At 46.1% G+C, this 23,303-nt stretch overlaps 1 protein-coding gene across 4 annotated transcripts in view; it reads right to left on the reverse strand.

The window, feature by feature from the left end:
- Positions 1–23,303, reverse strand: part of CCDC57 (coiled-coil domain containing 57) — a 141,722-nt gene that overhangs the window by 100,736 nt on the left and 17,683 nt on the right. For all 4 annotated transcript variants that reach the window (XM_087441839.1, XM_087441838.1, XM_087441841.1 and 1 more), the window contains 3 exons: positions 18,508–18,666; positions 11,840–12,002; positions 11,171–11,305 (listed from right to left, as the gene is read on the reverse strand). In XM_087441839.1, the coding sequence (XP_087297965.1) occupies positions 11,171–11,305; positions 11,840–12,002; positions 18,508–18,666 (457 nt within the window). The remainder of the gene's footprint in view (positions 1–11,170; positions 11,306–11,839; positions 12,003–18,507; positions 18,667–23,303) is intronic.

Here is a 23,303-nt window from a genome sequence, read left to right on the forward strand (position 1 = left end):
ACACTCACAAACTGAAAGTGAAGGGATGGAAAAAGATACTCCACGCAAATGGCAATGAAAAGAAATCCGGGGTAGCAGTACTCATATCAGACAAAATAGACTTTAAAACAAAAACTCTAAAAAGAGACAAAGAAGGGCATTACATAATGATCAAGGGAACAATCCAACAAGAGGATATAACACTTGTAAATATCTACGCACCCAATGTAGGTGCACCTAAATATATAAAGCAATTATTAACAGACATAAAAACAGAAATAAACAGTAACACAATAATAGTAAGGGACTTTAACACTCCACTTACACCAACGGATAGATCATCCAAACAGAAGATCAATAAGGAAACATTGGCCTTAAATGACACACTAGAACAGATGGACCTAGTAGATATATTCAGAGCATTCCATCCAAAAACCGAAGAATACACATTCTTTTCAAATGCACATGGAACATTCTCCAGGATTGATCACATATTAGGCCACAAAACAAGTCTCCATAAATTTAAGAAGATTGAAATAATACCAAGCATCTTTTCTGACTACAATGGTATGAAACTAGAAATCAACTATAGGAAGAAAATCAGAAAAGCCACAAATACGTGGAGATTAAACAAAACGCCACTGAACAATGACTGGGTCAACGAAGAAATCAAAGAAGAAATCAAAAAATACCTGGAGACAAATGAAAATGAAAATACAACATGCCAGAATTTATGGGATACAGCAAAAGCGGTTCTAAGAGGGAAGTTTATAACGATACAGGCCTATCTCAACAAACAAGAAAAATCTCAAATAAACAATCTAACAATGCACCCAAAGGAACTGGAAAAAGAAGAACAAACAAAGCCCAAAATCAGTAGAAGAAGGGAAATAATAAAAATCAGAGTAGAAATAAATGAAATAGAGACCAAAAAAACAATAGACAAAATTAATAAAACCAAGAGCTGGTTCTTTGAAAAGATAAACAAAATTGACAAACCTTTAGCTAGACTCACCAAGAAAAAAAGAGAGAAGGTACAAATAAGTAAAATCAGAAATGAAAGAGGAGAAATTACAACAGACACCTCAGAAATACAAAAGATTATAAGAGAATACTATGAAAAGCTGTATGCCAACCAATTCGACAATCTGGAAGAAATGGATAAATTCTTAGAATCATACAACCTTCCAAAACTGGATCAAGAAGAAGTAGAGAATTTGAATAGACCAATCACCAGTAAGGAGATCGAAACAGTAATCAAAAACCTCCCCAAAATTAAAAGTCCAGGACCAGACGGCTTCCCTAGTGAATTCTACCAAACATTCAAAGAAGACTTAATACCTATCCTTCTCAAACTCTTCCAAAAAATTGAGGAGGGGGGGAAGCTCCCTAACTCATTCTACGAAGCCAATATTACCCTGATACCAAAACCAGACAAGGACAACACAAAAAAAGAAAATTACAGGCCAATATTACTAATGAACATCGATGCAAAAATCCTCAACAAAATACTAGCAAATTGCATATAACAATATGTTAAAAACATTATACACCATGATCAAGTGGGATTTATTCCAGGTATGCAGGGATGGTTTAACATTCGCAAATCAATCAACGTAATACACCACATTAATAAAATGAAGAATAAAAATCACATGATCATCTCAATAGATGCAGAGAAAGCATTTGACAAGATACAGCATTCATTTATGATAAAAACTCTGAATAAAATGGGTACAGAAGGAAAGTACCTCAACATAATAAAGGCCATATATGAGAAACCCACAGCTAATATCATCCTCAATGGTGAAAAACTGAAAGCTATCCCTCTAAGAACAGGAACCAGACAAGAATGCCCACTGTCACCTCTCCTATTTAACATAGTACTGGAAGTCCTAGCCAGAGCAATCAGGCAAGAGAAAGAAATAAAAGGGATCCAAATTGGAAAGGAAAAAATGAAACTGTCACTATTTGCAGATGACATGATTTTATACATAGAAAACCCTAAAGAATCCACCAGAAAACTTTTAGAAGTAATAAACGAATATGGTAAAGTTGCAGGATACAAAATCAACATACAAAAATCAGTTGCATTTCTACACACTAACAATGAAGTAGCAGAAAGAGAAATTAAGAATACCATCCCATTTACAATTGCAACAAAAAGAATAAAATACCTAGGAATAAACTGAACCAAAGAGGTGAAAGAGCTGTACATGGAAAACTATAAAACATTGCTGAAAGAAACTGAAGAAGACACAAAGAAATGGAAAGATATTCCGTGCTCTTGGATTGGAAGAATTAACATAGTTAAGATGTCCATACTTCCTAAAGCAATCTATAGGTTCAATGCAATCCCTATCAAAGTTCCAACAACATTTTTCACAGAAACAGAACAAAGAATCCTAAAATTTATATGGAACAACAAAAGACCCCGAATAGGTAAAGGAATCCTGAGAAAAAAGAACAAAGCTGAAGGTATCACACTCCCTGATTTCAAAATATACTGCAAAGCTATAGTAACCAAAACAGCATGGTACTGGCACAAAAACAGACACACAGAATCAATGGAATAGAAAGCCCAGAAATAAACCCACACATCTATGGACAGCTAATCTTTGACAAAGGAGCCAAGAACATACAATGGAGAAAAGAAAGTCTCTTCAACAAATGGTGTTGGGAAAACTGGATAGCCACATGCAAAAAAATGAAAGTAGACCCTTACCTTACACCATACACAAAAATTAACTCCAAATGGATTAAAGTCTTGAATGTAAGACCTGAAACTATGAAACTTCTAGAAGAAAACATAGGCAGTACGCTCTTTGACATCGGTCTTAGCAACATATTTTCAAGCACCATGTCTGACCGGGCAAGAGAAACAATAGAAAAAATAAACAAATGGGACTACATCAAACTAAAAAGCTTCTGCACAGCAAAGGAAACCATCAACAAAACGAAAAGACAACCTAACAATTGGGAGAAGATATTTGCAAACCATACATCTGATAAGGGCTTAATCTCCAAAATATATAAAGAACTCATGCATCTCAACAACACAAAAACTAACAACCCAATTAAAAAATGGGCAAAAGACCTGAACAGACATTTCTCCAAAGAAGATATACAGATGGCCAACAGACACATGAAAAGATGTTCAAAATCATTAACTATCAGGGAAATGCAAATCAAAACTAGCATGAGATATCACCTCATGCCCATCAGAATGGCTATAATTAACAAGACAGGAAACAACATGTGTTGGAGAGGATGTGGAGAGAAGGGAACTCTCATACACTGCTGGTGGGAGTGCAAACTGGTGCAGCCTCTATGGAAAACAGTATGGAGATTCCTCAAAAAATCAAGGATAGAACTACCATATGATCCAGCTATTCCACTGCTGGGTATTTATCCAAAGAACTTGAAAACTCCAATGCATAAAGATACATGCACCCCTGTGTTCACTGCAGCGTTATTCACAATAGCCAAGACTTGGAAGCAACCTAAGTGCCCATCAAGGGACGAATGGATAAAGAAGATGTGGTATATATACACAATGGAATACTACTCAGCCATAAGAAACGATGAAATCCAGCCATTTGTGACACCATGGATGGACATTGAGGGTAATATGCAAAGTGAAATAAGTTAGAGGGAGAAGGTCAAATACTATATGATTTCCTTCACTGAGTAGTAGATAATAACAACAATAAACAAACACATAAGAGACAGAGATTGGATTGGTGGTTACCAGAGGGGAAGGGGGCAGGGAGGAGGGCGAAAGGGATAATTCGGCACATGTGTGTGGTGATGGGTTGTAATTAGTATTTGGGTGGTGAACATGATGTAACCTATGCAGAATGGAGGTATAATGATGTGCACCTGAAGTTTATATAATGTTGTAAACCAATGTTACTGCAATAAACAAAAATAAAATAAAATAACATTATGTTTAACCAAAAAAAAAAAAAAGGAATGAAGATCGGATAGATGTGACCACATGGATGGACAACGAAAGCATCATGCTAAGTGACAGTCAAGGACTTTAAAGCAGTTATCATCACAAAAATACTCAAGGATTTAAAGAAAAACATGAACGGAAAAAGAAGAGAAATGGAAGATATTAAAAAAGAAATAGCACCTGCAGCGATGAAAAATACATACATTATCTGAAATTAAAAATTCACAGAATAGGACAGGACTAAGAGCAGATCAGATATTGCAGGAGAAAAGACCAGAGAATGTAAGTACATAGCTATAGTATCCAAACTCAAGCACACAGTGAAAGAGACCATAAAGGAAAAAATTAATAGAGCTTTAGTGACCTGTGGAACAACGTGAAGCAGTCTCACACACAGATAAACAAGAACCCAGATAAACGATGGGGGCAGAAAAAGTATCTTATACCACGTTGGCCAAAAAATTTCCAAATTTGATAAAAATATAAGTCCATAGGTCCCGAAGTCCAACGAACCCAAAGCAAGATAAACAACAAAGAAAATCACATCAAAGAGCACATCAGAATCAAACTGCCAAAAGAAAACAGAGATAAAGAGAGAAAACTTAAAAGGAATCAGAGAAAAAAGACACATTACATTATGTGCAGAGGTACAAACACAAGAATTCTCACCAACTTCTCATGAGAACCAATGAAATTCAGAAGACAATGGAACAATATCTTTAACATGCAGGAAAGAAAAAACCCCATCACCTCAGAATCCTATAGTCAGTGAAAATATCCTTCAAAAATGACAGTGAGAGACTTGCCAGTGCACTAATCCCCACAGGGGCAGTAATGCCCAGCGCAGGAGGGAAGGTCATCCCAAAGGATGCAGCACATGCTCTCCAACTCCACACTTCAAGGCCCAGATCCCAGCCACAACTTTCCGACTTCCTAACTTGTCGCTAGCTCCTCCTTCCTGCTCTCCACCAGAGCAAACAGGCCTGGGCTCACAGGAGGAGGGCTTTCACTAGCGCCAATTAGAGAGAGACCAAGACTCTGTGCACAGAGTGTGAGCTTCTAGCAAGTTCAGAGGGAGGCACAAACACGCCCATGCAAATAATCTACATGGCCATCAGTAAGAGAATGGCTGGGTAAACTATGGCATGGCCAGATGATAAAATACACAACCATTTAAGTTGTGTTTTTGAAGAATTTTAATGACATGAGAAATATTTATTGTAGAATTGAAAAGAAAAATTAAAATTAAGAAGCCTGAACTGAGCTACACAAACATAGTATGCCCACAGGAAAACACAGGAGATATGTGGATACAGATGACTGGAAGGAAATATACCAAAATGTCTGAACGGTCAGACTAAGCATGATTTCTGTTTTCTTCTTCATAATGAATAACTCTGGCTCACATTTGCTGAGCTTCCGAAGTGCCAGCAGTGGATCAGTGCCGGATCACAGCATCTCCTTTAACTCTTTGCAAGGGGTACCCACCACAGGGATGAGGAAACTGAGACTGGAGCTCATGAGGGGTGACTCCCAACTGCCACACTGTGACCATGCCAATTACCGACACGCACACTGCTTCCACGTTCAACTCAGTTATGATGTCATCTTCTAGGCCACTCGCTAAACACGTTACAGGCACTGCTCACTGATTTCCCACAAAAATGCTACGGAGGCTCTGAGAGGCTAAGCAACCTGCTCCACACCAAAAAGGAGCCGAGCTGGGCTGAACCCCCGGTCTCCCTGATTCCAAAGACCACGACATTAAACTAAAATTTTAAAATTTCTGCAGTGGCCACATATGACTTTTACTTCTAGAATGAAGCTACCTTTTCTTCTGTTAATCACAGGCCCCAGCTTTTCAATGCCCATCCTCAAGCCATCCACTGGCCCTGCTCTGCAGGCAGCTCTGCCTTCCAGCCCCAGTTCCTCTGGCCTCACTGCTTGTGCTGACTACTTACTGACACCTGCAGCTTTCCCAGGCGGTCACAGCGGTAACCCGTTAATGGTTATCAATGCCCTGGGAGAGGGAAGTCCAGGTGTTCTGCTATTACCTGCAGAATTCAATTCAAAACTTCATTCCGTTGCGCCAAAATGGACATTAGTGAGCCATTTTAAATGGAGTCGGAGCTGCTTTTCCAGAGAAACTGCTGTGGGAGATCAAGATTTGGCCACCCTGAAATCTATCTCTTTACCTTGGTTGTTTTCTCTAGGGACATTTGACCTCCTCCACTAACTGCCTAAAGAATTTGACATAGTAACTCCTTCCTGGAACAGATCTATCATGATGGCTGTAAAGATAACGTAGGATAAATGTTACAATAGCAAAGGCACCAACAAGCCCATCTTATCGGAAGTTCTGTCTCTCTGGCCACATTCTCTGGATGGCCCTGCAAGGAGTTGCCAAACATTTACATTTATAAGGGAAATCTCCATTTGTAAAGGTATCTCCCTCTCTGTTTTGGGAAGAGGGAGGGATGGCCTCATTTCTAGAGGCTTATCAATGTGGAAGGTGAGGCCTTAAATCTGCATAATAACCTTACTCTTGTTTACTGTGCTTTAGTGGTAATCTCCTGTAACTGACTCCCCCCACCCCCAACATCCTCCTTTGTCGTTGGCTGAACATGGTATTTAAGACGAGAATTTCTGCTATTGTGTTGAAAAACACAGTGTCCCTGCTTTCTCCCATGTATACATGTTATTAAACTTGGTATTATTTTCTCCTGCTAACCTGTCTTGTTCATTATTTGGCCAGCCATAAGAGCCTTAGGGAAAAGGGCAGAGGGAGATTGTCTCTCTTCCCCTGACACTGCCTTGCTGTCTTGAACCTTGGACTGGGCCAAACCTTTGGACTGGGCCAAAATGACACTTGTTTTACAAGCCATTATTTGAGACGTCAGCAGGAGAACGGACATCCTGATCACAAAGACAGGATTGTGGGCTTTCTGAAGATAGAGTCAATAGTCAATCAACGTTTAGCCAAGACTAGCTCTCTGCCTCCAACCCCAATTAACATTCTTTGTAATAGAACTTCCCTTCTTTGCCTTTAAAAGCCCCTGACTTTTACTGCCTAGTGGGACACTCTTTGGGTTTCTGTCTGAATCTGTGCTTCCCAAATTACAACTCTTTGATCCCAAATAAACGCTCTGCCTCTTAATCTGGTTTCTGTTTTGGAAGGCTGACAATTGTGTCAGCCAGAAACTTGCACTGCAGCCTCCCCCACCTCTGGTCCTGGCCCTGAAGCCACATCTCTCCTATCAAGGCTGCCACACCCGTCTGTGTTGGCAGACAGCCTTGGAGTGCTGCTCTGCTGTGCCCCCGTCGCTTCACCTCTGGGGCCCCATGGCCAGGCTCCCTCTGTACAGGACCAAAGGTGCCCGTCCCCTGGTTCTCCACGGGATGGGTGGGGCGCAGATGTTCCTGACCCCCAAACTATTTCCAAGGCTCTTTGTTTACCTAACAAAGCAATTAGCCAGTGAGAGGCCTCCCTGACCTGCTGAGCTGGTGCTTGGACACAAATGTCTTCTTTTAACTGCCAGCCTGGGGGGAAAATAAAACAAAGAAAAGCTTGGGCTGGAGGGGCCAGGGGGGCCTTGATGAAAGAAGAAACATTTGTTTTCTCTCTGTGCTCTACAGAAGGTACCTGTGTAATATATACCACCCACGCAAAAACCACCTGTTGTGAGCCCCTCAAGACCGGGGTGATCCTGGAGGCCAGGGACCCCCCTGCTCCTCTTTGGAACCTTGAAGGAATGCATTTTCCACATCAGTGTTCCCAAACCTGACCACTGGGTGATCACAAATCTCCCAGGGGGCTTGTTAAGAGACACCTTCTGGAGCTCGACCCTAACGGCGTCTGGCCTGGTAGGTCTGGGTGGGACCCAGAGGTGTGTGCATTTTCATAAGCTCCTGGGGGGTTTCTGAGGACGGTCAAGTTGGGGGACCCTGCAGTGCACCTGTGCAAAGGGAACTGTCGCTGTCTGCATCTGCTCACTGGAGTGAAGTGTCTTCTCAGCACGGCTGGCAAGAAACTACCTTCCTCAGGTGAATTCCAGCTCAGCCCTCGGATGCTCAGCTCCCAGCACACCCTGGCCTGCCTACAACGCTGACTACAGGGCAAGCACCAGCCAAGGCGGTCGCAGCCAGAGGCCCCAGGGCTGCCCTCCACTCTGCACCGAGCACGAATCACACCCAGCAAGGACAGGCGAGCTGGACATTTGTGCTCTCGACAATTTGGTGACGTGCACACTGTGCAAGCATGACTAGAGTGGACAGACAGCCCAGAAACACGCACCTCACATCTGCATTTGCCCCTCCCCTGCAGCCTGACAGCTGGACAGGTGGGGAAAAGGCCGGCACCCCTGGAAAGTCTTCCTAAGGATTTCAGTGGCTCCGTTGCCCGGGACAACTGGGTGAGTAACTTTTCATAAAAGGGACAGGTCAGACTATTGAAAAAATGGGCACTTGAGCCAGGGAGATGGTGTCTGAGACAGGATCAGGCTAACCACCACCTGGTGCTGGTCTGGAAGGCGCCTCTCCTTGTGGATTTCCAAGATTTCACAGCAGCCAGGCGACACGGCTTCCCTTAGGAGCCCTGGGTGGACAGGGGACACTGAGGCGAGACACGTGATGTGCTGGGAGTCACTGTGATGCCAAACTCAGCCAACACAGCTCGGGTGGAAGCAAATACTCCCTCTCAGATCTGGATGGAATCGTTCCTGGCCTCTTCCAGATACTGGTGGTTTACTGGCAATCCACGGCGTTACTTGGCTTGTGGCTACCTCACTCCAGTCTCTGCCTCCGTCATCACATGGCCTTCCACCTGTGTGTCTCTGCCTTCACGTGGTGTTCTTTTTATTAGAACACCAGTCATGTGAGATCAGGGGCCCACCCTACTCCAGTGTGACCTCATCTTTACTAATTACATCTGCAACAGCTCCATTTACAAACAAGGTCACATTCTGAGGTCCTGGGGGTTAGCACTTCAACACATCCTTTGGGGGGCCACCATTCAACCCGCGGGGATCCTGTAGTCAGTGTCAGGCTCTGGTCGGCTAAGTCTATGAGGAAGTCTTTGCGGAGAGAAAAACAGCCATCAACATATTGTCGTATCCCAATGGCTCAGTCACCACGTACGAAGAAGTGTGTTGATAAATAAATGACAAGCGATAGGACATATTGGAGTATATGAGGAAGCCACTTGGTATAAAACTAATTTGGCCTGAACTTGTTTTTCCAAAAGGGCCTAAGGTGGCCGTTGAGCATGCATTGCATGTCTGCTTTAAGTGTTTACTATGTCCCAATGAACAATGTCCTTAAAGATGAGGACGTAACTTCCCCCATATCAGGCACTTCCTTAAGGATAAGCATCTCTCCCTAGGCTAGGGATTGATTGCTGACCTGCTGTGCTCACCGAATTGCTGTGCTGACGAAGCAATCTCGTGACTACTGTAAAAGGTACATTCCAATCATATGTGATAAATGCTTTTTGACGGTATATAACCACTCTGCACATCCCCACTTCTTTGGAGCGCTCCACTCCTTTGTGAAAGGACTCTCTCGGGCTATAAGGTCCTCAGGTCTGGCTCATAAGAAACTCACTCCAATTTTGATTTACAGATTTTTTATGGATTATGTGCGTCAACAGCGTCTTTGGGATAAAGCTCTAACCTATTAGTTCTTTCTCTGGAGAGACCCAGGCTTCCATTACAAAAGGGCCCTGTTGCTGTACCCTGAGATTTCCTTCTGGATATTTGATGGCACACTGAATTTTCCAAAATCAGCAACATAAACCGATCACACGAGCAAGACAGGAAGCATTATCTCCAATTTTTAAAATGAAGAAGTTATCTGGCTCTGCGGCCAGCAGCAATGTGGTGGGCAGGATGCTAGTGTCCTGACCACCTGCTGGTCCCTCCCCACGAGCCGTCCTGCTCCCTCCTGTTGCTGAGGCCTGAAGGAGCCTCCACGCTGATGTGCCACGTCCTCCATGAGGCTGTGGCTCCTGCCCAACTGTCCACAGAAACATCAGATCAGTTTCCTCTGTCCTGACAATTCTCATGAATGACCGAGACAGAATCATCAAATGTCAACTCTGACTCTGCACTAGAACTTAAAATTCTTGAGAGAAGAAATAAAGTTCCTGGATTCGGTATACTTGTTAGGAGAATGCGTGTTGAATAAATGTGAGTGAGTGAATGACAAGTTACGAACACTCCTAACGCTGGTTAGGATCTGGGTCTTATGGACGTGTGGCCACAGTAGTGTCTTGGAGAAAACCTTGCCCACCTGGGTCCCCATGACAAGCCATAGCCAGAGAAACGAACTAAGAGGAGAGAAATCAGAACGGCAGCTGCCTCCAGGGGTGGGAGGGGGACCAACAGGAGGGGGTGTGGGGAACTTTTTGCGGGGCTAGAAATGATCCGTATCTTGTTAGAGGGGTGGGTACACGGGTACATTCATGTCATTGACCTGCACACTTAAAATCTGGCCGTTTCACTGCATGTAAATACACCCCGTTGAAACAAACAAACCTGCAGGGAAAAATAAGAGCCATTCACAGACCTAGAACAATCCTCACCTATCAGCCCCTCCTGCTGCATCCCCCAGCCTCATGTGGCCCCTCAGACCCCTCTGACTGTGGGCCTTGGGGCGGCTAGGCTCAGACCCCAGCTCTGCTCCTTCCAAGCTGTGACAGCTCAGGCCAGTTACTTACAGTCCCCGTGTCTCAGCCGCCATGGCTCCGACCTCCAAGTCAGAGATGAAGAGTTAACAGACATGAAGTTCCTGGGGCAGGGCCTGGCTCAGGATAGGGACTCAACAAGCACTAACCACCAATGTCACTGCCAGACAGAGTCAGGGCTACAAGGACAGAGGCACAGAACAAACAACCCAGGAGACAGTTCTGGGGATAAATACCATAACAACCAATTTACATGAACTATCTACCCTAGTGTGATATTTGAATTTGGGGCTTTTTCAGATTTCAAACACTAAAGTTACAAAGAAGATTCTGAGTACAGATTTGGTATAACTCTTTAATGCCCGTTTGTGCAAACAGTCGTCCAAAAAGGAACAAAACTGAAAAGACCTAACTCCAGTTTTGGTTCTAGCTGGTACTCTTTTCCCACTGCCACTATTGAGAGAGGCTGGGGGAGTGGGCATTTCCCAGGGCCCAGGAGGAAGAGGCGGCAAGGGAGGCTCAGGGAGGAGGGCAGCCACTGTGCTAACCTGCACCTCCCTCTTGGGGAGGGGCCCGTGTGTCCTCAGCGCCTGCACGGCCTGGTCTCGCTCTAGGGTCAGGGCCTTCAGCACCACCTCCCGGTCACACAGTGTCCGCTCTGTCTCCTGGAGCTTGGCAGTAACCTGGGAACAAACACGGGACTCAGTTCATCTTGGTGGATTACGAGGGAGCAGTGCCAACCTTCAGGGTCGAGAGCAGCTTCCCACCCCTTCCTAGGAAGCAGACAGCAGACACACAAGAGAGAAATACCATGAGAAACACGTGGCCATCGGAGCTGGCTGAGTGACAACAAGGGCTGGGGGCTGGCCCTCCTGTGGCCGGGCATCAGGGCTCCAGGTGCAGCTCCTTCTGCCCAGTCCCGGCAGCCCAGGCTGCCCTTGCCTGCTGCACGCAGTAGGCGGGGGAGTCGTCCCAGCACTGCTCAGTTAGAGAAACGGCTCATGTACTAGAACACTGTAAAAAGCTGGTGGGCAGGGCAGGGACATATTTCATTACTGACATTTTTCTTATTGTAAGTAACAACGGAGTTATTAGTGAAGTTCAGGGTTTTCAAATTTAAAGGCTAACTTGGCCAGATCCCAAACCCAGCCTCCACGGCACTGGCGCAGAAGGAAATGAGAGAAGGCCACGTGACGTTCGCCCTAGGAAGCACACACCTGCTCTTTAGCCGTGATCAGAGCCTGAATCAGATCCTCGGACCTCTGGAACTGGTCCCTCTCTAGGCCCTCACAGCGATGTTGCCAGTCCAGTTCCAGCTGTACCTTATCACGTTCCAGGCTCTGCTCCCTTTCTGCTGCCAGAGACAGCTGCTGCTTATACCTATGAGGATGTTAAAACCGCCAAGCATTAACGATTTCCTGAGGTCCCCTTGGATGTGAAAAGCAAAGGTGTGACGCAGGGGAGATGGGATGGGCAAGGAGCCGCAGTCACATCCCTCCGGGGCCTCCTCTAGGCCGGCGGTGCTCATATGCACTCGCTCATGTTCACAGGCTGGCAGCCGGGGAGGCGTTTCTGTAAAGTAGACATGGGGGAAATGGCACCTGTGGACAGGCTCAGGTACAGAGATGAACCCAACACCAAGAGGACCCAGCACCGTGAAAGAGGTGATCAAACTCAAGAAAGAGAAGAGCCAATTTGTAAGAAGAGAAGGGAAGAAAGCCAATGAACTTAAAAAAAAAAGAAAGAAAAATGGTTACACCAGAGAAATTTGAGAGGGTTTCACAGCTACAGAAGCAAACCACTGGAACGCCTGGAAATGCCTGGACTGAAGAGCAGAGTGGACAGAGCTAGAGAGCTCACTAGTGAGCTAGAAGCCAAACAGAGAGAACCCTCCAGATGTGGAAGACCAACATCCATCTGATAGGAGGTTTAGAGATCAGAAGGGACGGGAAGAAATAACCGAGGAAACAAAGGAGGAAATCCACGTGTCCTCAGATTGAGAGACGTCTCCAAGTGCCAGAGAGGGAGGAGCTTAAAGAACCACACACACAGCCACTGGGTGAGGAAGTGCAGAGCACCAGGGATAAAGAGAAAAGCCTGAGGGAGAGGGAACCAGACTGCACTGGACCTCTCCTCGGCCACACCCAGCCACACAGGAGCAGCATGCTGGGGCTCTCTGGACGGCCTCTGCCGACAACCTGAGTGAGCTGGAAGGGGAGCCTGAGCCTCAGAAGAAAGGGCAGCCCAGCCGACACCTTGATTCCAGCCTAGTGAGACGCTGAGCAGGGGACCCAGCTGAGTTGTGCCAGGATTTCTGACCACAGAAACCAAGATATAAATGGGTGTTGATTAAAGCCTCTAAGATGGCAGTAACTTGTTACACAGCAATAACAGAGTAACACACAATGGATTTAAAATCCAGAGGGAAAATGATTTGGAATCTAGTATCCTAAACCCAGCTAAATTAGCATTCACATAAGAAGGCAAAAATAACAACATTTTAAGACCCAAAGGCTCAAAGCTTATCACCTACAGATAGAACCCTCCTCACAAGAAATCTTTAGAGGATGGCGCTAGAACAGGGCTTCTCAACTGTGGTGTCCGTGGCACTGATGACCAAAACTTTTGTGAAACACGATGAAATGTCACAGCACTACCCAACTGCTGTAAAAGTTCCTGAACACCCGCTCTCTCTGCACTTGTCTCCCACGGAGCAGGAACAGACTCCACTTTGAGCAGAGGTTGTAAAGGCCCCAAAGTACGATGCTGAGGAAGAGGGAGACAGGGGACGCAACAGAGGAGGGACTAGATGCACAGAGGGGATGCCATTTGTAGATTTTGTGCTCCAGCATCCGATTCAGGGCCTTGCTCCAGTGTACAGCAGACATTTACTAGAAGCTACTTTCTAAGAGAGATCATATCATGTTGGTTAATTTAAGCCACTGGTTTTAAAACAAAGTAAACCTTCGTCCTGGACATTCAAAAGGTACTGGTGCAATGCAAACCACTGCCTTCAACAGCTAAGACCAGATCTACTTGAAAGTGATGCCTGCTCTCCAGGGCCCTTCCTGGCTGCGTTTCCATCCCAGTGCCTCTCAGCTTGCCCTGGGTCCACTGATGACCATCAGTAGCAAGCTTTCTTCACCTTGGCCAGGACTGATCTGCGCCCTCTTCATGCTGAGAGGGAAGGACAAAGGTGAGGAGGAGTCATTCCTGGGTCAAGCATTCATCACCCACATATCTGTTGGCATTTGAAGCTAGGGATAAAAGACAAAGGGACGAGAAATCCAAACCCAAGAAATAGTAACAAAGGTAGGAAAAGGCCTAACACAATTACACATAGATTTTTTAACGCTTGTAACTGCAAAATATAAATAAATCTCTAAAATATCATTTGGTGGCCATGACGGAGCCAGTGTTGCCAGGGTTGCCTTCCCACTGTAAATAGCTAGGACACTGGACAAAAACACGAAACAGCTTTCAGTTACCGGACAACAGGCAGTGTAGGACCGTGATCCCTTACAGACGTGACCTCAAGAGATGAGCCCGACCACTATCCCCTTTCTCCATACAGAGCCCTCTACACCCACCCACACAGGGAGGGCGGACCCCAGCAGAGCATGAGGGCCTTGCCATGCAGAAGAGACAAAGACCAGAGTTGGCAAAGCTGAAGTGGGTGGTGGACTTTAGGAGGCAGAGTACTGAAGAGCAGGGAGCTCCCAAAATCTGCACAGGGGCGCCTCAAAACTGGCTGACGAGTCTGCGGCAAAAGCACTGCAGGCCAGGCCAGGCCGGCTGGGAAGAACTCATGGGCTGTGCAGGCTCTCACCAGCCAGTGCAGCATCCTTGGGGACCACCAGAGCAACCAGCGGAGATCCCCGGGGGTGACACCACCGTATAGTGGGGCTAAACTGGCCCTCGTGGGAAGGCCACCCTATACCCACCCTAGATTTCACACAAGCCTGGGAAGAACCACGCTGATCTGCAGGGACAACTGCAGCCTAAACAAGAGGCCGCACTGGTGCAAGGAAGACAACAAATTCAGATGCTTGTCCACGCGGTGGTCACCATGTCTGACACTCGACAGAAATGCGCCAGGAAGCAGCAAGATGTGGCCTCTGTGCCACAGAAAAAACAGCCAGCAGAAACAGCAGAAACAAAGAGTGGTGGAAATTAGCAGAAAAATACTTTTAAAACAGCTATTATAAATATGTTCCCAGATTAAAGGCGACCACACACATAATGAGAGAAATGAAAAGTCAAACATCTGAAATGAACATCTCCAGCCTTACAGCAGATTAGACACTGCCGGGAGAAAGGCCGGGGACCCAGCGAGACAGGACCCCCAGCCACACACTAACAGGTGAGGACTAGGGAGCCCCAGAGGAAGGGGGGCAGAAAAGGGTCCTCACCAGGATACGTGACATCCACATTCTGACAACCAAGGATGAAGAGAAGAAGGAAAAACTGGAGGAAAAGGCATATTACACCCAGAGGAACAAAGAATGACTACAGAACTCTCACAAGAAACACTGAAAGCCAGGAAACAATGAAACATCCTTAAAATGCTGAAAAAAACTGTCCCCCTAGAATTTTTCATGCAGTGAAAATAAGCTTCAAAAAGATAAAGGCGAGAAATTTCCATCAAACAGAAGCTGAGATAATTCATGAGCAGCAGACAAACGTTAAAGGAAGTTTTGGAGGCTGAAGGAAAATGACACCTTATGGAACTTTGAACATGATGTTTAAAAAAAGAAAAGCATCAGGGGCCGGCCCAGTGGTGTAGTGTTTGGGTTCGCGCACTCTGCTTCAGCAGCCTGGGGTTCGCAGGTTCGGATCCCAGGTGTGGACCTACACGCTGCTCATCAAGCCATGCTGTGGTGGCATCCCACATATAAAGTAGAGGAAGATGGGCACGGATGTTAGCCCAGGGCCAATCTTCCTCAGCAAAAAGAGGAAGTTTGGCAACGGATGTTAGCTCAGGGCTAATCTTCCCCACCAAAAAAAAAAAAAAAAAGAAAGAAAGAAAAGAAAAAGAAAAGCATCAGAAATACTGGAAAAAATATAAAACTTTTGTTTTCATTTTAAGTTTTTTTTTAGATAGAAAATTTCCTAATGTTGAGTGAGGATTTTTTTTTGAAGAAAAAGAAGATCAGCCCTGAGCTAACATTTGTTGCCAATCTTCCTCTTTTTTTCTTTTTTCTCCCCAAAGCCCACAGCACATAGTTGTATATCCTAGTTGTAGGTCCTTCTAGTTCTTCTATGTGGGACGCCGCCACAGCATGGCTTGATGAGCGGTGAGTTGGTCCTCGCCCAGGATCCGAACCGGTGAACCCAGGGCCACTGAAGTGGAACACATGAACTATACCGCTGTGCCACTGGGCCAGCCCCTTCATTTTAAGTCTTTAATTGAAGGATAGTTGTCTGCTCAAAGAAGAAATATCAACAACGTACATGTAACTACACACGCAATCACGCGTCTCTTAGCGGCAGGGACACATTCTGAGAACTGCATCATCAGGCGATTTCATCATTGTGCGAACATCACAGAGTGTACTTACACCAACCTAGATGGTGTAGCCTCTACACACCTAGGCTCTACGGTACTAACCACTAATGGGACCGCCGCCATCTATGGGGCTCATTGTTGACTGAAACATCGATATGCGGCACACGACTGTAAATATAAAAGTAAAATGTGTGACAACAGTAGTAAAAAGGAGGAAAAACAAGAAACAGAAGGCTGTAAGGATTCTATATCCTACATGAAGAGGTAAATATTATGGGCAGACTGTGCATACTGTAAATCTTAGAACCACCACTAAAGAAATAAAACAGAGAAGTTTACGTGAGACAACAGCGAAAAGAAAGTGGAATCCTAAAAAATACACAATTGATTTTTTAAAAAGCAGAGAAAATAAGAAACAAAAAACATGAGGAAAACACAAAGCAAACAGGAAGTTGGAGATTTAAATGCAGACACAGCAACAAGAGCATTAAATTATCTAAACACTCCAATGAACAGACAGAGATTGTCACGCGGGATTAAAAAAACAAGACTCAGCCACATACTATCAATAAGAAAAGCACCTTACACAAAGCACAGGTCAGAGTAAAAGGGTGGAAAGACGAGCCACGCAGACTCTGAGCAGGAACAGGCTGGGACAAAGCAGACTCAGGAACAAGGAATGGTACCAGAACAAGAGAGAGCTGGTGCTTTGCCAAGAAGCCGTAACAATCCTAAATGCAGATGCCCTTCACAGAAGACTCCACGATGCGGGAACTGAAAGACAGCTCACCCACAACAACAGGTGGGGAGTTCAATACCTCTCAGTAACTGACAGAACAAGCAGAGAGAAAATCAGGGAGGACACAGAAGGTGAGAACACGCCCATCAACCAAGGTGACCTCGCTGATGTTTAGAGAGCCCTGAGCCCAACGGTAGAACACACGTTCTTCTCAAGTCCGTATCAGACAGTCATGAGACTGGGACATATTCTAGAGCAATAAAACAAGGAAGTACTGAAGATTTAAAGTCATACAGAATAGGTTCTCTGCCCAAAACAGAATTAAATTAGAAAGCAGTAACAAAATGATACCTGGAAATCTCAAAATAATGGGAAATGAAGCAACACATTTGTAAATAACCCATGGATCAAAGAAGAAATCACCAGGGAAATTAGAAAATATTTTAAACTGAATAATATAAAGTTTTGTGGGGCGCAGCTAAACAAGTGCTTGAAAGGGAATTTATAGCACGAAATGCTTACATTTCTTAGAAAAGAGGAATGGTCCAGAATTAATGATCTAAGATCCCACCATTAGAACTATCGAAAGAACATAAAATTAAAGCCAAAGGAAATAGAAAAAAGAAAATAATGAGGATAACAGTAGACATCAACGAAACTAAAAACAGAAAAACAATCGAGAAAAATCAATGAGACCAAACGCTGGTTCTTCGAAAACACCTGTAAACTGATAAACCTCTAGTTAGTCTAACCAAAAAAAGAGAGAGAAAATACAAATTACCAATATCAAGAATGAAAGAGAGGACATTACTACAGACTTTATACATGTCAGAAGGACAATAAAGAAATACTACAAACAATTTTATGCCCATGAAGTTAACAATTATGAACAATTCAGAAAAATGGACCAACTCACTGAAAGACACAAATTACCAACACCAACGTGGAAAAAATAGAAAATATTTTTCTAAATATTTAAATAAATACCCAAAGAGCCAGATACAGAAGGGTAGATACCGTATGACTCCACTCAGATGAAATTTTAGATCAGGCCAAACTCACCCCCAGTGACGGAAAGCAGCTCAGTGCGTGCCAGGCCAGAGCACGGACTGCAGAGGGGCCTGAGGGCATCTGGTGATGGAAGGTTTATATCCTACGGCAGCGGTGGTTATACAGCCGTACATACCACACATACTGCTAAACTGGGTATTGTATTTACACTATTCCTCAAGAAAGCTAGTGGAATATTATCTTTACTCAAGTGTTCCTTCCAACTGCTATGAAAAGACATGAGAACATTACCCATCAGACAAACGGCATCAAGAGGTGATTCTTGACACAGGATCAAACAGTACAACCCTCTCACGGCCCTGTGACGGACTGACAACCACCCTCTGACCGAAAGGCCTTCTCTACCCACCCTCCATTGCCTGTTCTTCCTACTCTTCCTTGCTCTCACTCTCCCTTGTCGCGACCACACCAGACGTTCTAGCTCTGCTTCCTGGTTCTTGTCTTGCTTCCCCAATAGGAGGCCAGGCCAGGGGCTTGATTCTGTTCCCTTTTGCATCCTTAGCACCTAGAATGGCGCCTGGCCCCTAGGATGCGCTCAGTAAAAAGATTTGCCTTGGGAGAGTCACCTTCCGATGTCCTGCTGGCATCTGGCCAGCTGTGCCTTGAGCATCACCTCTTCTTCCCGCAGCGAATGAACCTGAAGGTCTTTGGAGATCATCTCCTTGGACAGTCGAGCAATCTGGGCATCCCAGCCGGATTTTAGAGCTGCCGCGTCTTCCTGAAGTCTAAACAAAGAAGGGAAGTTCCATGAATGTGAGTGTGGTTCTCGCTTGCTCGCTCAAGCTCTCTTTCACACGGCGTCCCCAACAAATACACACATTCACACTCACACACACGTACGCAGCCCTCAAGGGAAACGCTACCGGTCAGGGTCTCTTCTGTGCTCCTGTCTCCACATCAGGACAGAGGCTTCCTTGCCTAGATTCGGAAATGGTCCCACCCAGAAAGAAATATCCACCCAGCCGTCCCACCAACCCAGGTATCTACTAAATACCTACGACACGCAAGCCCAAGCCAGGTGCACAGGGGGAAAGGTGGGCCACGGCGTGTCCCGCGGAGCCTACGGTCTTGAGATGGCGCCGTCTGACTCAGCTTTGCGTCTCTTGCCACGCCTCGCACGGCACCTCAACGTGTAGACATTCAACACACGTTTTCAAACTGAATAGTAAACTGAGGTTCTACAGAAACCCTTAAGCTCCCTGGGAGATTCACCAAAAAGTGGACAAATTTCCCGAGAAGACACCTAGAGATATTAACTACGGAAGCCACAGAACCAACCGCTTGAAAGGCCGCTGGGTGTTCATCCTATTTGCAGCCCTGGCCCGTTTCCTTCCCAAGTTCCTCGCAGCGTGCTGTGGGGTAGACGTTAGCGGTCACATAAGGGCCGATGCCCAGAGCCACGGGCCCACAGTCGGGCCCTGGTGTGCCACACAGATGTGGATGAGCCGAGAGAAGGCAAAGGGCCGTCAGCTAACAGGGCCTTTGATCAGAAGCCCGAGTACGGCTGCCCTGAGCACTAGACAAACCCCTATCCAGACATGGGCAAAGATGGGAAGAAGAAGGGAGCAAGTTTCCTGATAGCGAAAGCTCTTTAAACATTTCAGCTTGAAGTGCTCAGCCCCAAGATCAAAGATGGTGCATTGGTGAAAACGCCCTCAGCAAAGGGTCAGCAGACTCCACAGGGACGAGGTGGGTGTGTCGGCTCCTCCTTCTCCCGCCCAGCTTCCCCCAGGTGCGAGTCCCTGCCTGAGAACCCTTGTGCTCTCCATACTCCCAGGTGCCCTCGCGCCCTGCCCGCCCCGGCACAGACACGCGAGGACAGGGCAAAGACTGCTCTGCTCATTGGCAGACCCTGCTGTGGCAGGCAGGGGCTGGCTCAGGGTCCCACAGCCTCAGTCCTGGCCAAGCCAGGGTTATCATTATTCAGAGCAAAAAGATTTCTCTGTTCAGAAAGGACTGCAGTGAAACCAAATGGGGAAAATGCCTTAAACACTCAGGTGGGGATGAAGAGGGGGAATTACTCCGGGAAATGGACACAACCCTACACACTCTCAGGGGAAGGCAATGCTGCTCGGGAAAACACTAAGATTCTTCCGGCTCTACTGCTGCCCTAGGAAATGCACCCTCTTTGAACCTGCCTGGATACAGCATGTCATAAGGCTGAAGTCACAGACCTTCTCAAAGGAGGGAGAAAGACTGTCAAGTACAGAATTTCCCACATTATTCGGCACCATAAGAAGATCATTTATTCATATAATTTCAACAAATTATTTCTAGTTCCATCTGCCCAAACTCATACCAACCTCTCACCTAAAATAGAACAGCTCGTTCTATACCCAAAGGGCTGCAAAGAGTTGGAAACGTCAGAACAGACCCAGCGAAGACCCAGGGCTGGTGACAGGAGCTCGGAGGCGGGAGCTGCTCAACCCGGGGTCCACCAAGCACCCCTGAGGCACCCATTATCCCCCGCTCCGGTACCGCATGGCTGTCAGGGTGAGAAAGCAGCAGGTGGGAGCGAGCGAGCCCCTGACAAGGCAGCCCCCTCCTCCTCCTCCTTGTGTGCTGACCTGGAGCTGCGTCCCAGGTCGGACATGTGGGGTGGTGCGGGGTGCTCCCAGGAGATGGCCTTCAGCCTGGCTGCGCCACACCAGACACTTGGGCCCCGAAGCCTCCAGCACCCATGTCTCACATGACAGAGGGAAATGAAAGGATCTCCTCTGGCTCCACGCTCTCATCTGCACGTGGCCAAGGAGACAAAGGGACACAAACTACCCGGGCCCTCATGTGGATTTCGAAAGTACAACCTTCCTCTCAACCCGTTTGTCAGGAACTCTGTCCTAAGAGCCAAAGGATGTCAGCCAGCAGGTCATTTGTAATGGGGCTTTTCTGATCTTCCAGGTGGGAAAGGCGAGCAGCTGGCGGCCCTGGCAAGTCGACTGCCCAGGCCTCAAACAACCAGTGGGACGTTTCACTCTGAGCTTCCTATTACGCTCCATGATGTTGTTCCTACACAATTCCACGTGTGTGTTGGGCCTCCCCAGTTACAAGAGAAGTTGCTGGAACTCAAGAACCATATTGTTATTTCTTCTCGATTTCCAGCAAATACCTATGAAACGATGTGCTTACAGCGAGGGCTTTGCACATGTCATGCATGCGCTCCTGGTTCCTGCTGCAGTTTGCCAAGAACATCCCAGCACAACCAGGTCGGTGCTCTGGAGAGCACAATAATTCGCCCTTACCAATCCTGGACTCCTGCAGTCAAGTGTTCAGATCTGCGCTGTCCAACACGGGGCCATGGGCCACACGTGGCTCCCGAGCCCGAGGCCAGTCTGAATTGAGATGTGGTTTCAAAACTTATCAGCAAAAAAAATGCAAAACATCTCAGTAATAGTTTTTTTCAGGCAAGTTGAATGATCTTTCTTTATTGATAATTTTATATTGATCACTTTTTTTAAAGATATGTAACACCATAACATTTTAAACATGTCGAGTTAAATAAACTACATTATTGAGGTTAACTTCACCTATTTCTTTTGCGTCTTAACTGCGGGTACTAGAAAGTTAAAATGGCTGTGTGACCCCATCATATCTCTAGGTTATAGGTTATACGGCCGCATGGGACACATGTGGGTTCTCACGAAGCCTCCTCAGGGTCATCGCTTCTCTATTGGGGCATTCACGAACTAACGCTCTCAGCAAAATCAACACAAACAGGACCAGTGAGACAGCAAGCTCCAGATATGGGCTGTTTCTGTTGCTGATTTTAAGCAGAGTATGTCTCAGAAGGCCAAGACCGTGACACAGAGAATGAGGCTCTCTCCTGGGAACGGGTGGCCCCAGGTAGCACCAGGCCTGACTGGCACTGATGCTGCTGGTCACAGCCTGCTGGGCCAATCACACCGAGGAGCAGGAAGAAACGCAAGGATGGACACGTTGAGAGGAGAGGCGGAAGGAGGCCAGCCCCAGGGCTTCCACGTGAGGAAGCTCCGGAGATCCCGACCACTGGACTTTGAGTCCTGGCCTGCAAGAAGGGCCCAGAAAGAGAGCCTTCTCAGCAGGGAGGAATCAGCAGGAAACATACACCCGTCAGACTAGTTGCTTCAGCTTCTCTAACTACTGTTGCTTGCATTTAATAGACCAAACAATAAAACAATACGCCAAATCGAAGGAAACGCCCCTGAATAAGCTTTCACTTCCTGGTATTTTATAGTTGTAGGAACCATTACCTCTGAAATAGAAATATAATTTGGCAGATAATTCCCTGTAAAAGAGTCAGAAATATTTCCCAAACAGGGCCGGCCCCGTGGCTTAGCGGTTAAGTGCACGCGCTCCGCTGCTGGCGCCCCGGGTTCGGATCCCGGGCGCGCACTGACACACTGCTTCTCCGGCCATGCTGAGGCCGCGTCCCACATACAGCAACTAGAAGGTTGTGCAGCTATGACATACAACTATCTACTGGGGCTTTGGGGGAAAAAAATAAATAAATAAAATTATTAAAAAAAAAAAAAAAAGAAATATTTCCCAAACAAAGGGAAAAAGCCATTTGCCAAGCACAGTAAATACTGGCAAATAACTTATAATGGTCTTCAGTAAACACAGCTTCTCTAAGGATCGCTTCCTTCCTGGCAGCCAGGAGACTGGAGTTCAGTTACAACTACAATTTCAATCACAGTGGTTCTACATGTCTGCATTTCTCCTAGACAGAGACACAGTGGGACAGGGCTGCTTACCTGTCCTGGGCCGGCCTAGATGCCGGAAAGAAGAATGGGTTTAAAAAGAAACCAGTGGGGCCGGCCCCGTGGCTTAGCAGTTAACTGCACGCACTCTGTTACTGGCGGCCCAGGTTCAGATCCCGGGCGCGCACCGACGCACCGCTTCTCCAGCCATGCTGAGGCCGCGTCCCACATACAGCAACTAGAAGGATATGCAACTGTGACATATAACTATCTACTGGGGCTTTGGGGGAAAAAAAAGGAGGAGGATTGGCAACAGATGTTAGCTCAGAGCCGGTCTTCCTCAACAAAAAGAAGAGGATTAGCATGGATGTTAGCTCAGGGCTGATCTTCCTCACGACAAAATAAATAAATAAATAAATAATAAAAAAAGAAACCAGTGAAGGGAGAAATTGGAACCCGTGTGCAAAACGGTGCATCTGCCACAGAAAATAGTCTGGCAGTTCCTCAAAAAGTGAAACACAGAATTACTATGTGATCCAGCAATTCCACTTCTGGGTATATACCCGAAAGAACTGAAAAAAGAGACCTGAACAGATATTTGCATACCCATAGTCACAGCAGCACTATTTATAACAGCCAAAGGTAGAAACAACCCAAGTGTCCATCGACGAATGATGGATAAACAA

Source organism: Ceratotherium simum, chromosome 16, assembly GCF_057802395.1.
Source record: "Ceratotherium simum simum isolate JZ-2026a chromosome 16, ASM5780239v1, whole genome shotgun sequence".
NCBI lineage: Eukaryota > Metazoa > Chordata > Mammalia > Perissodactyla > Rhinocerotidae > Ceratotherium > Ceratotherium simum.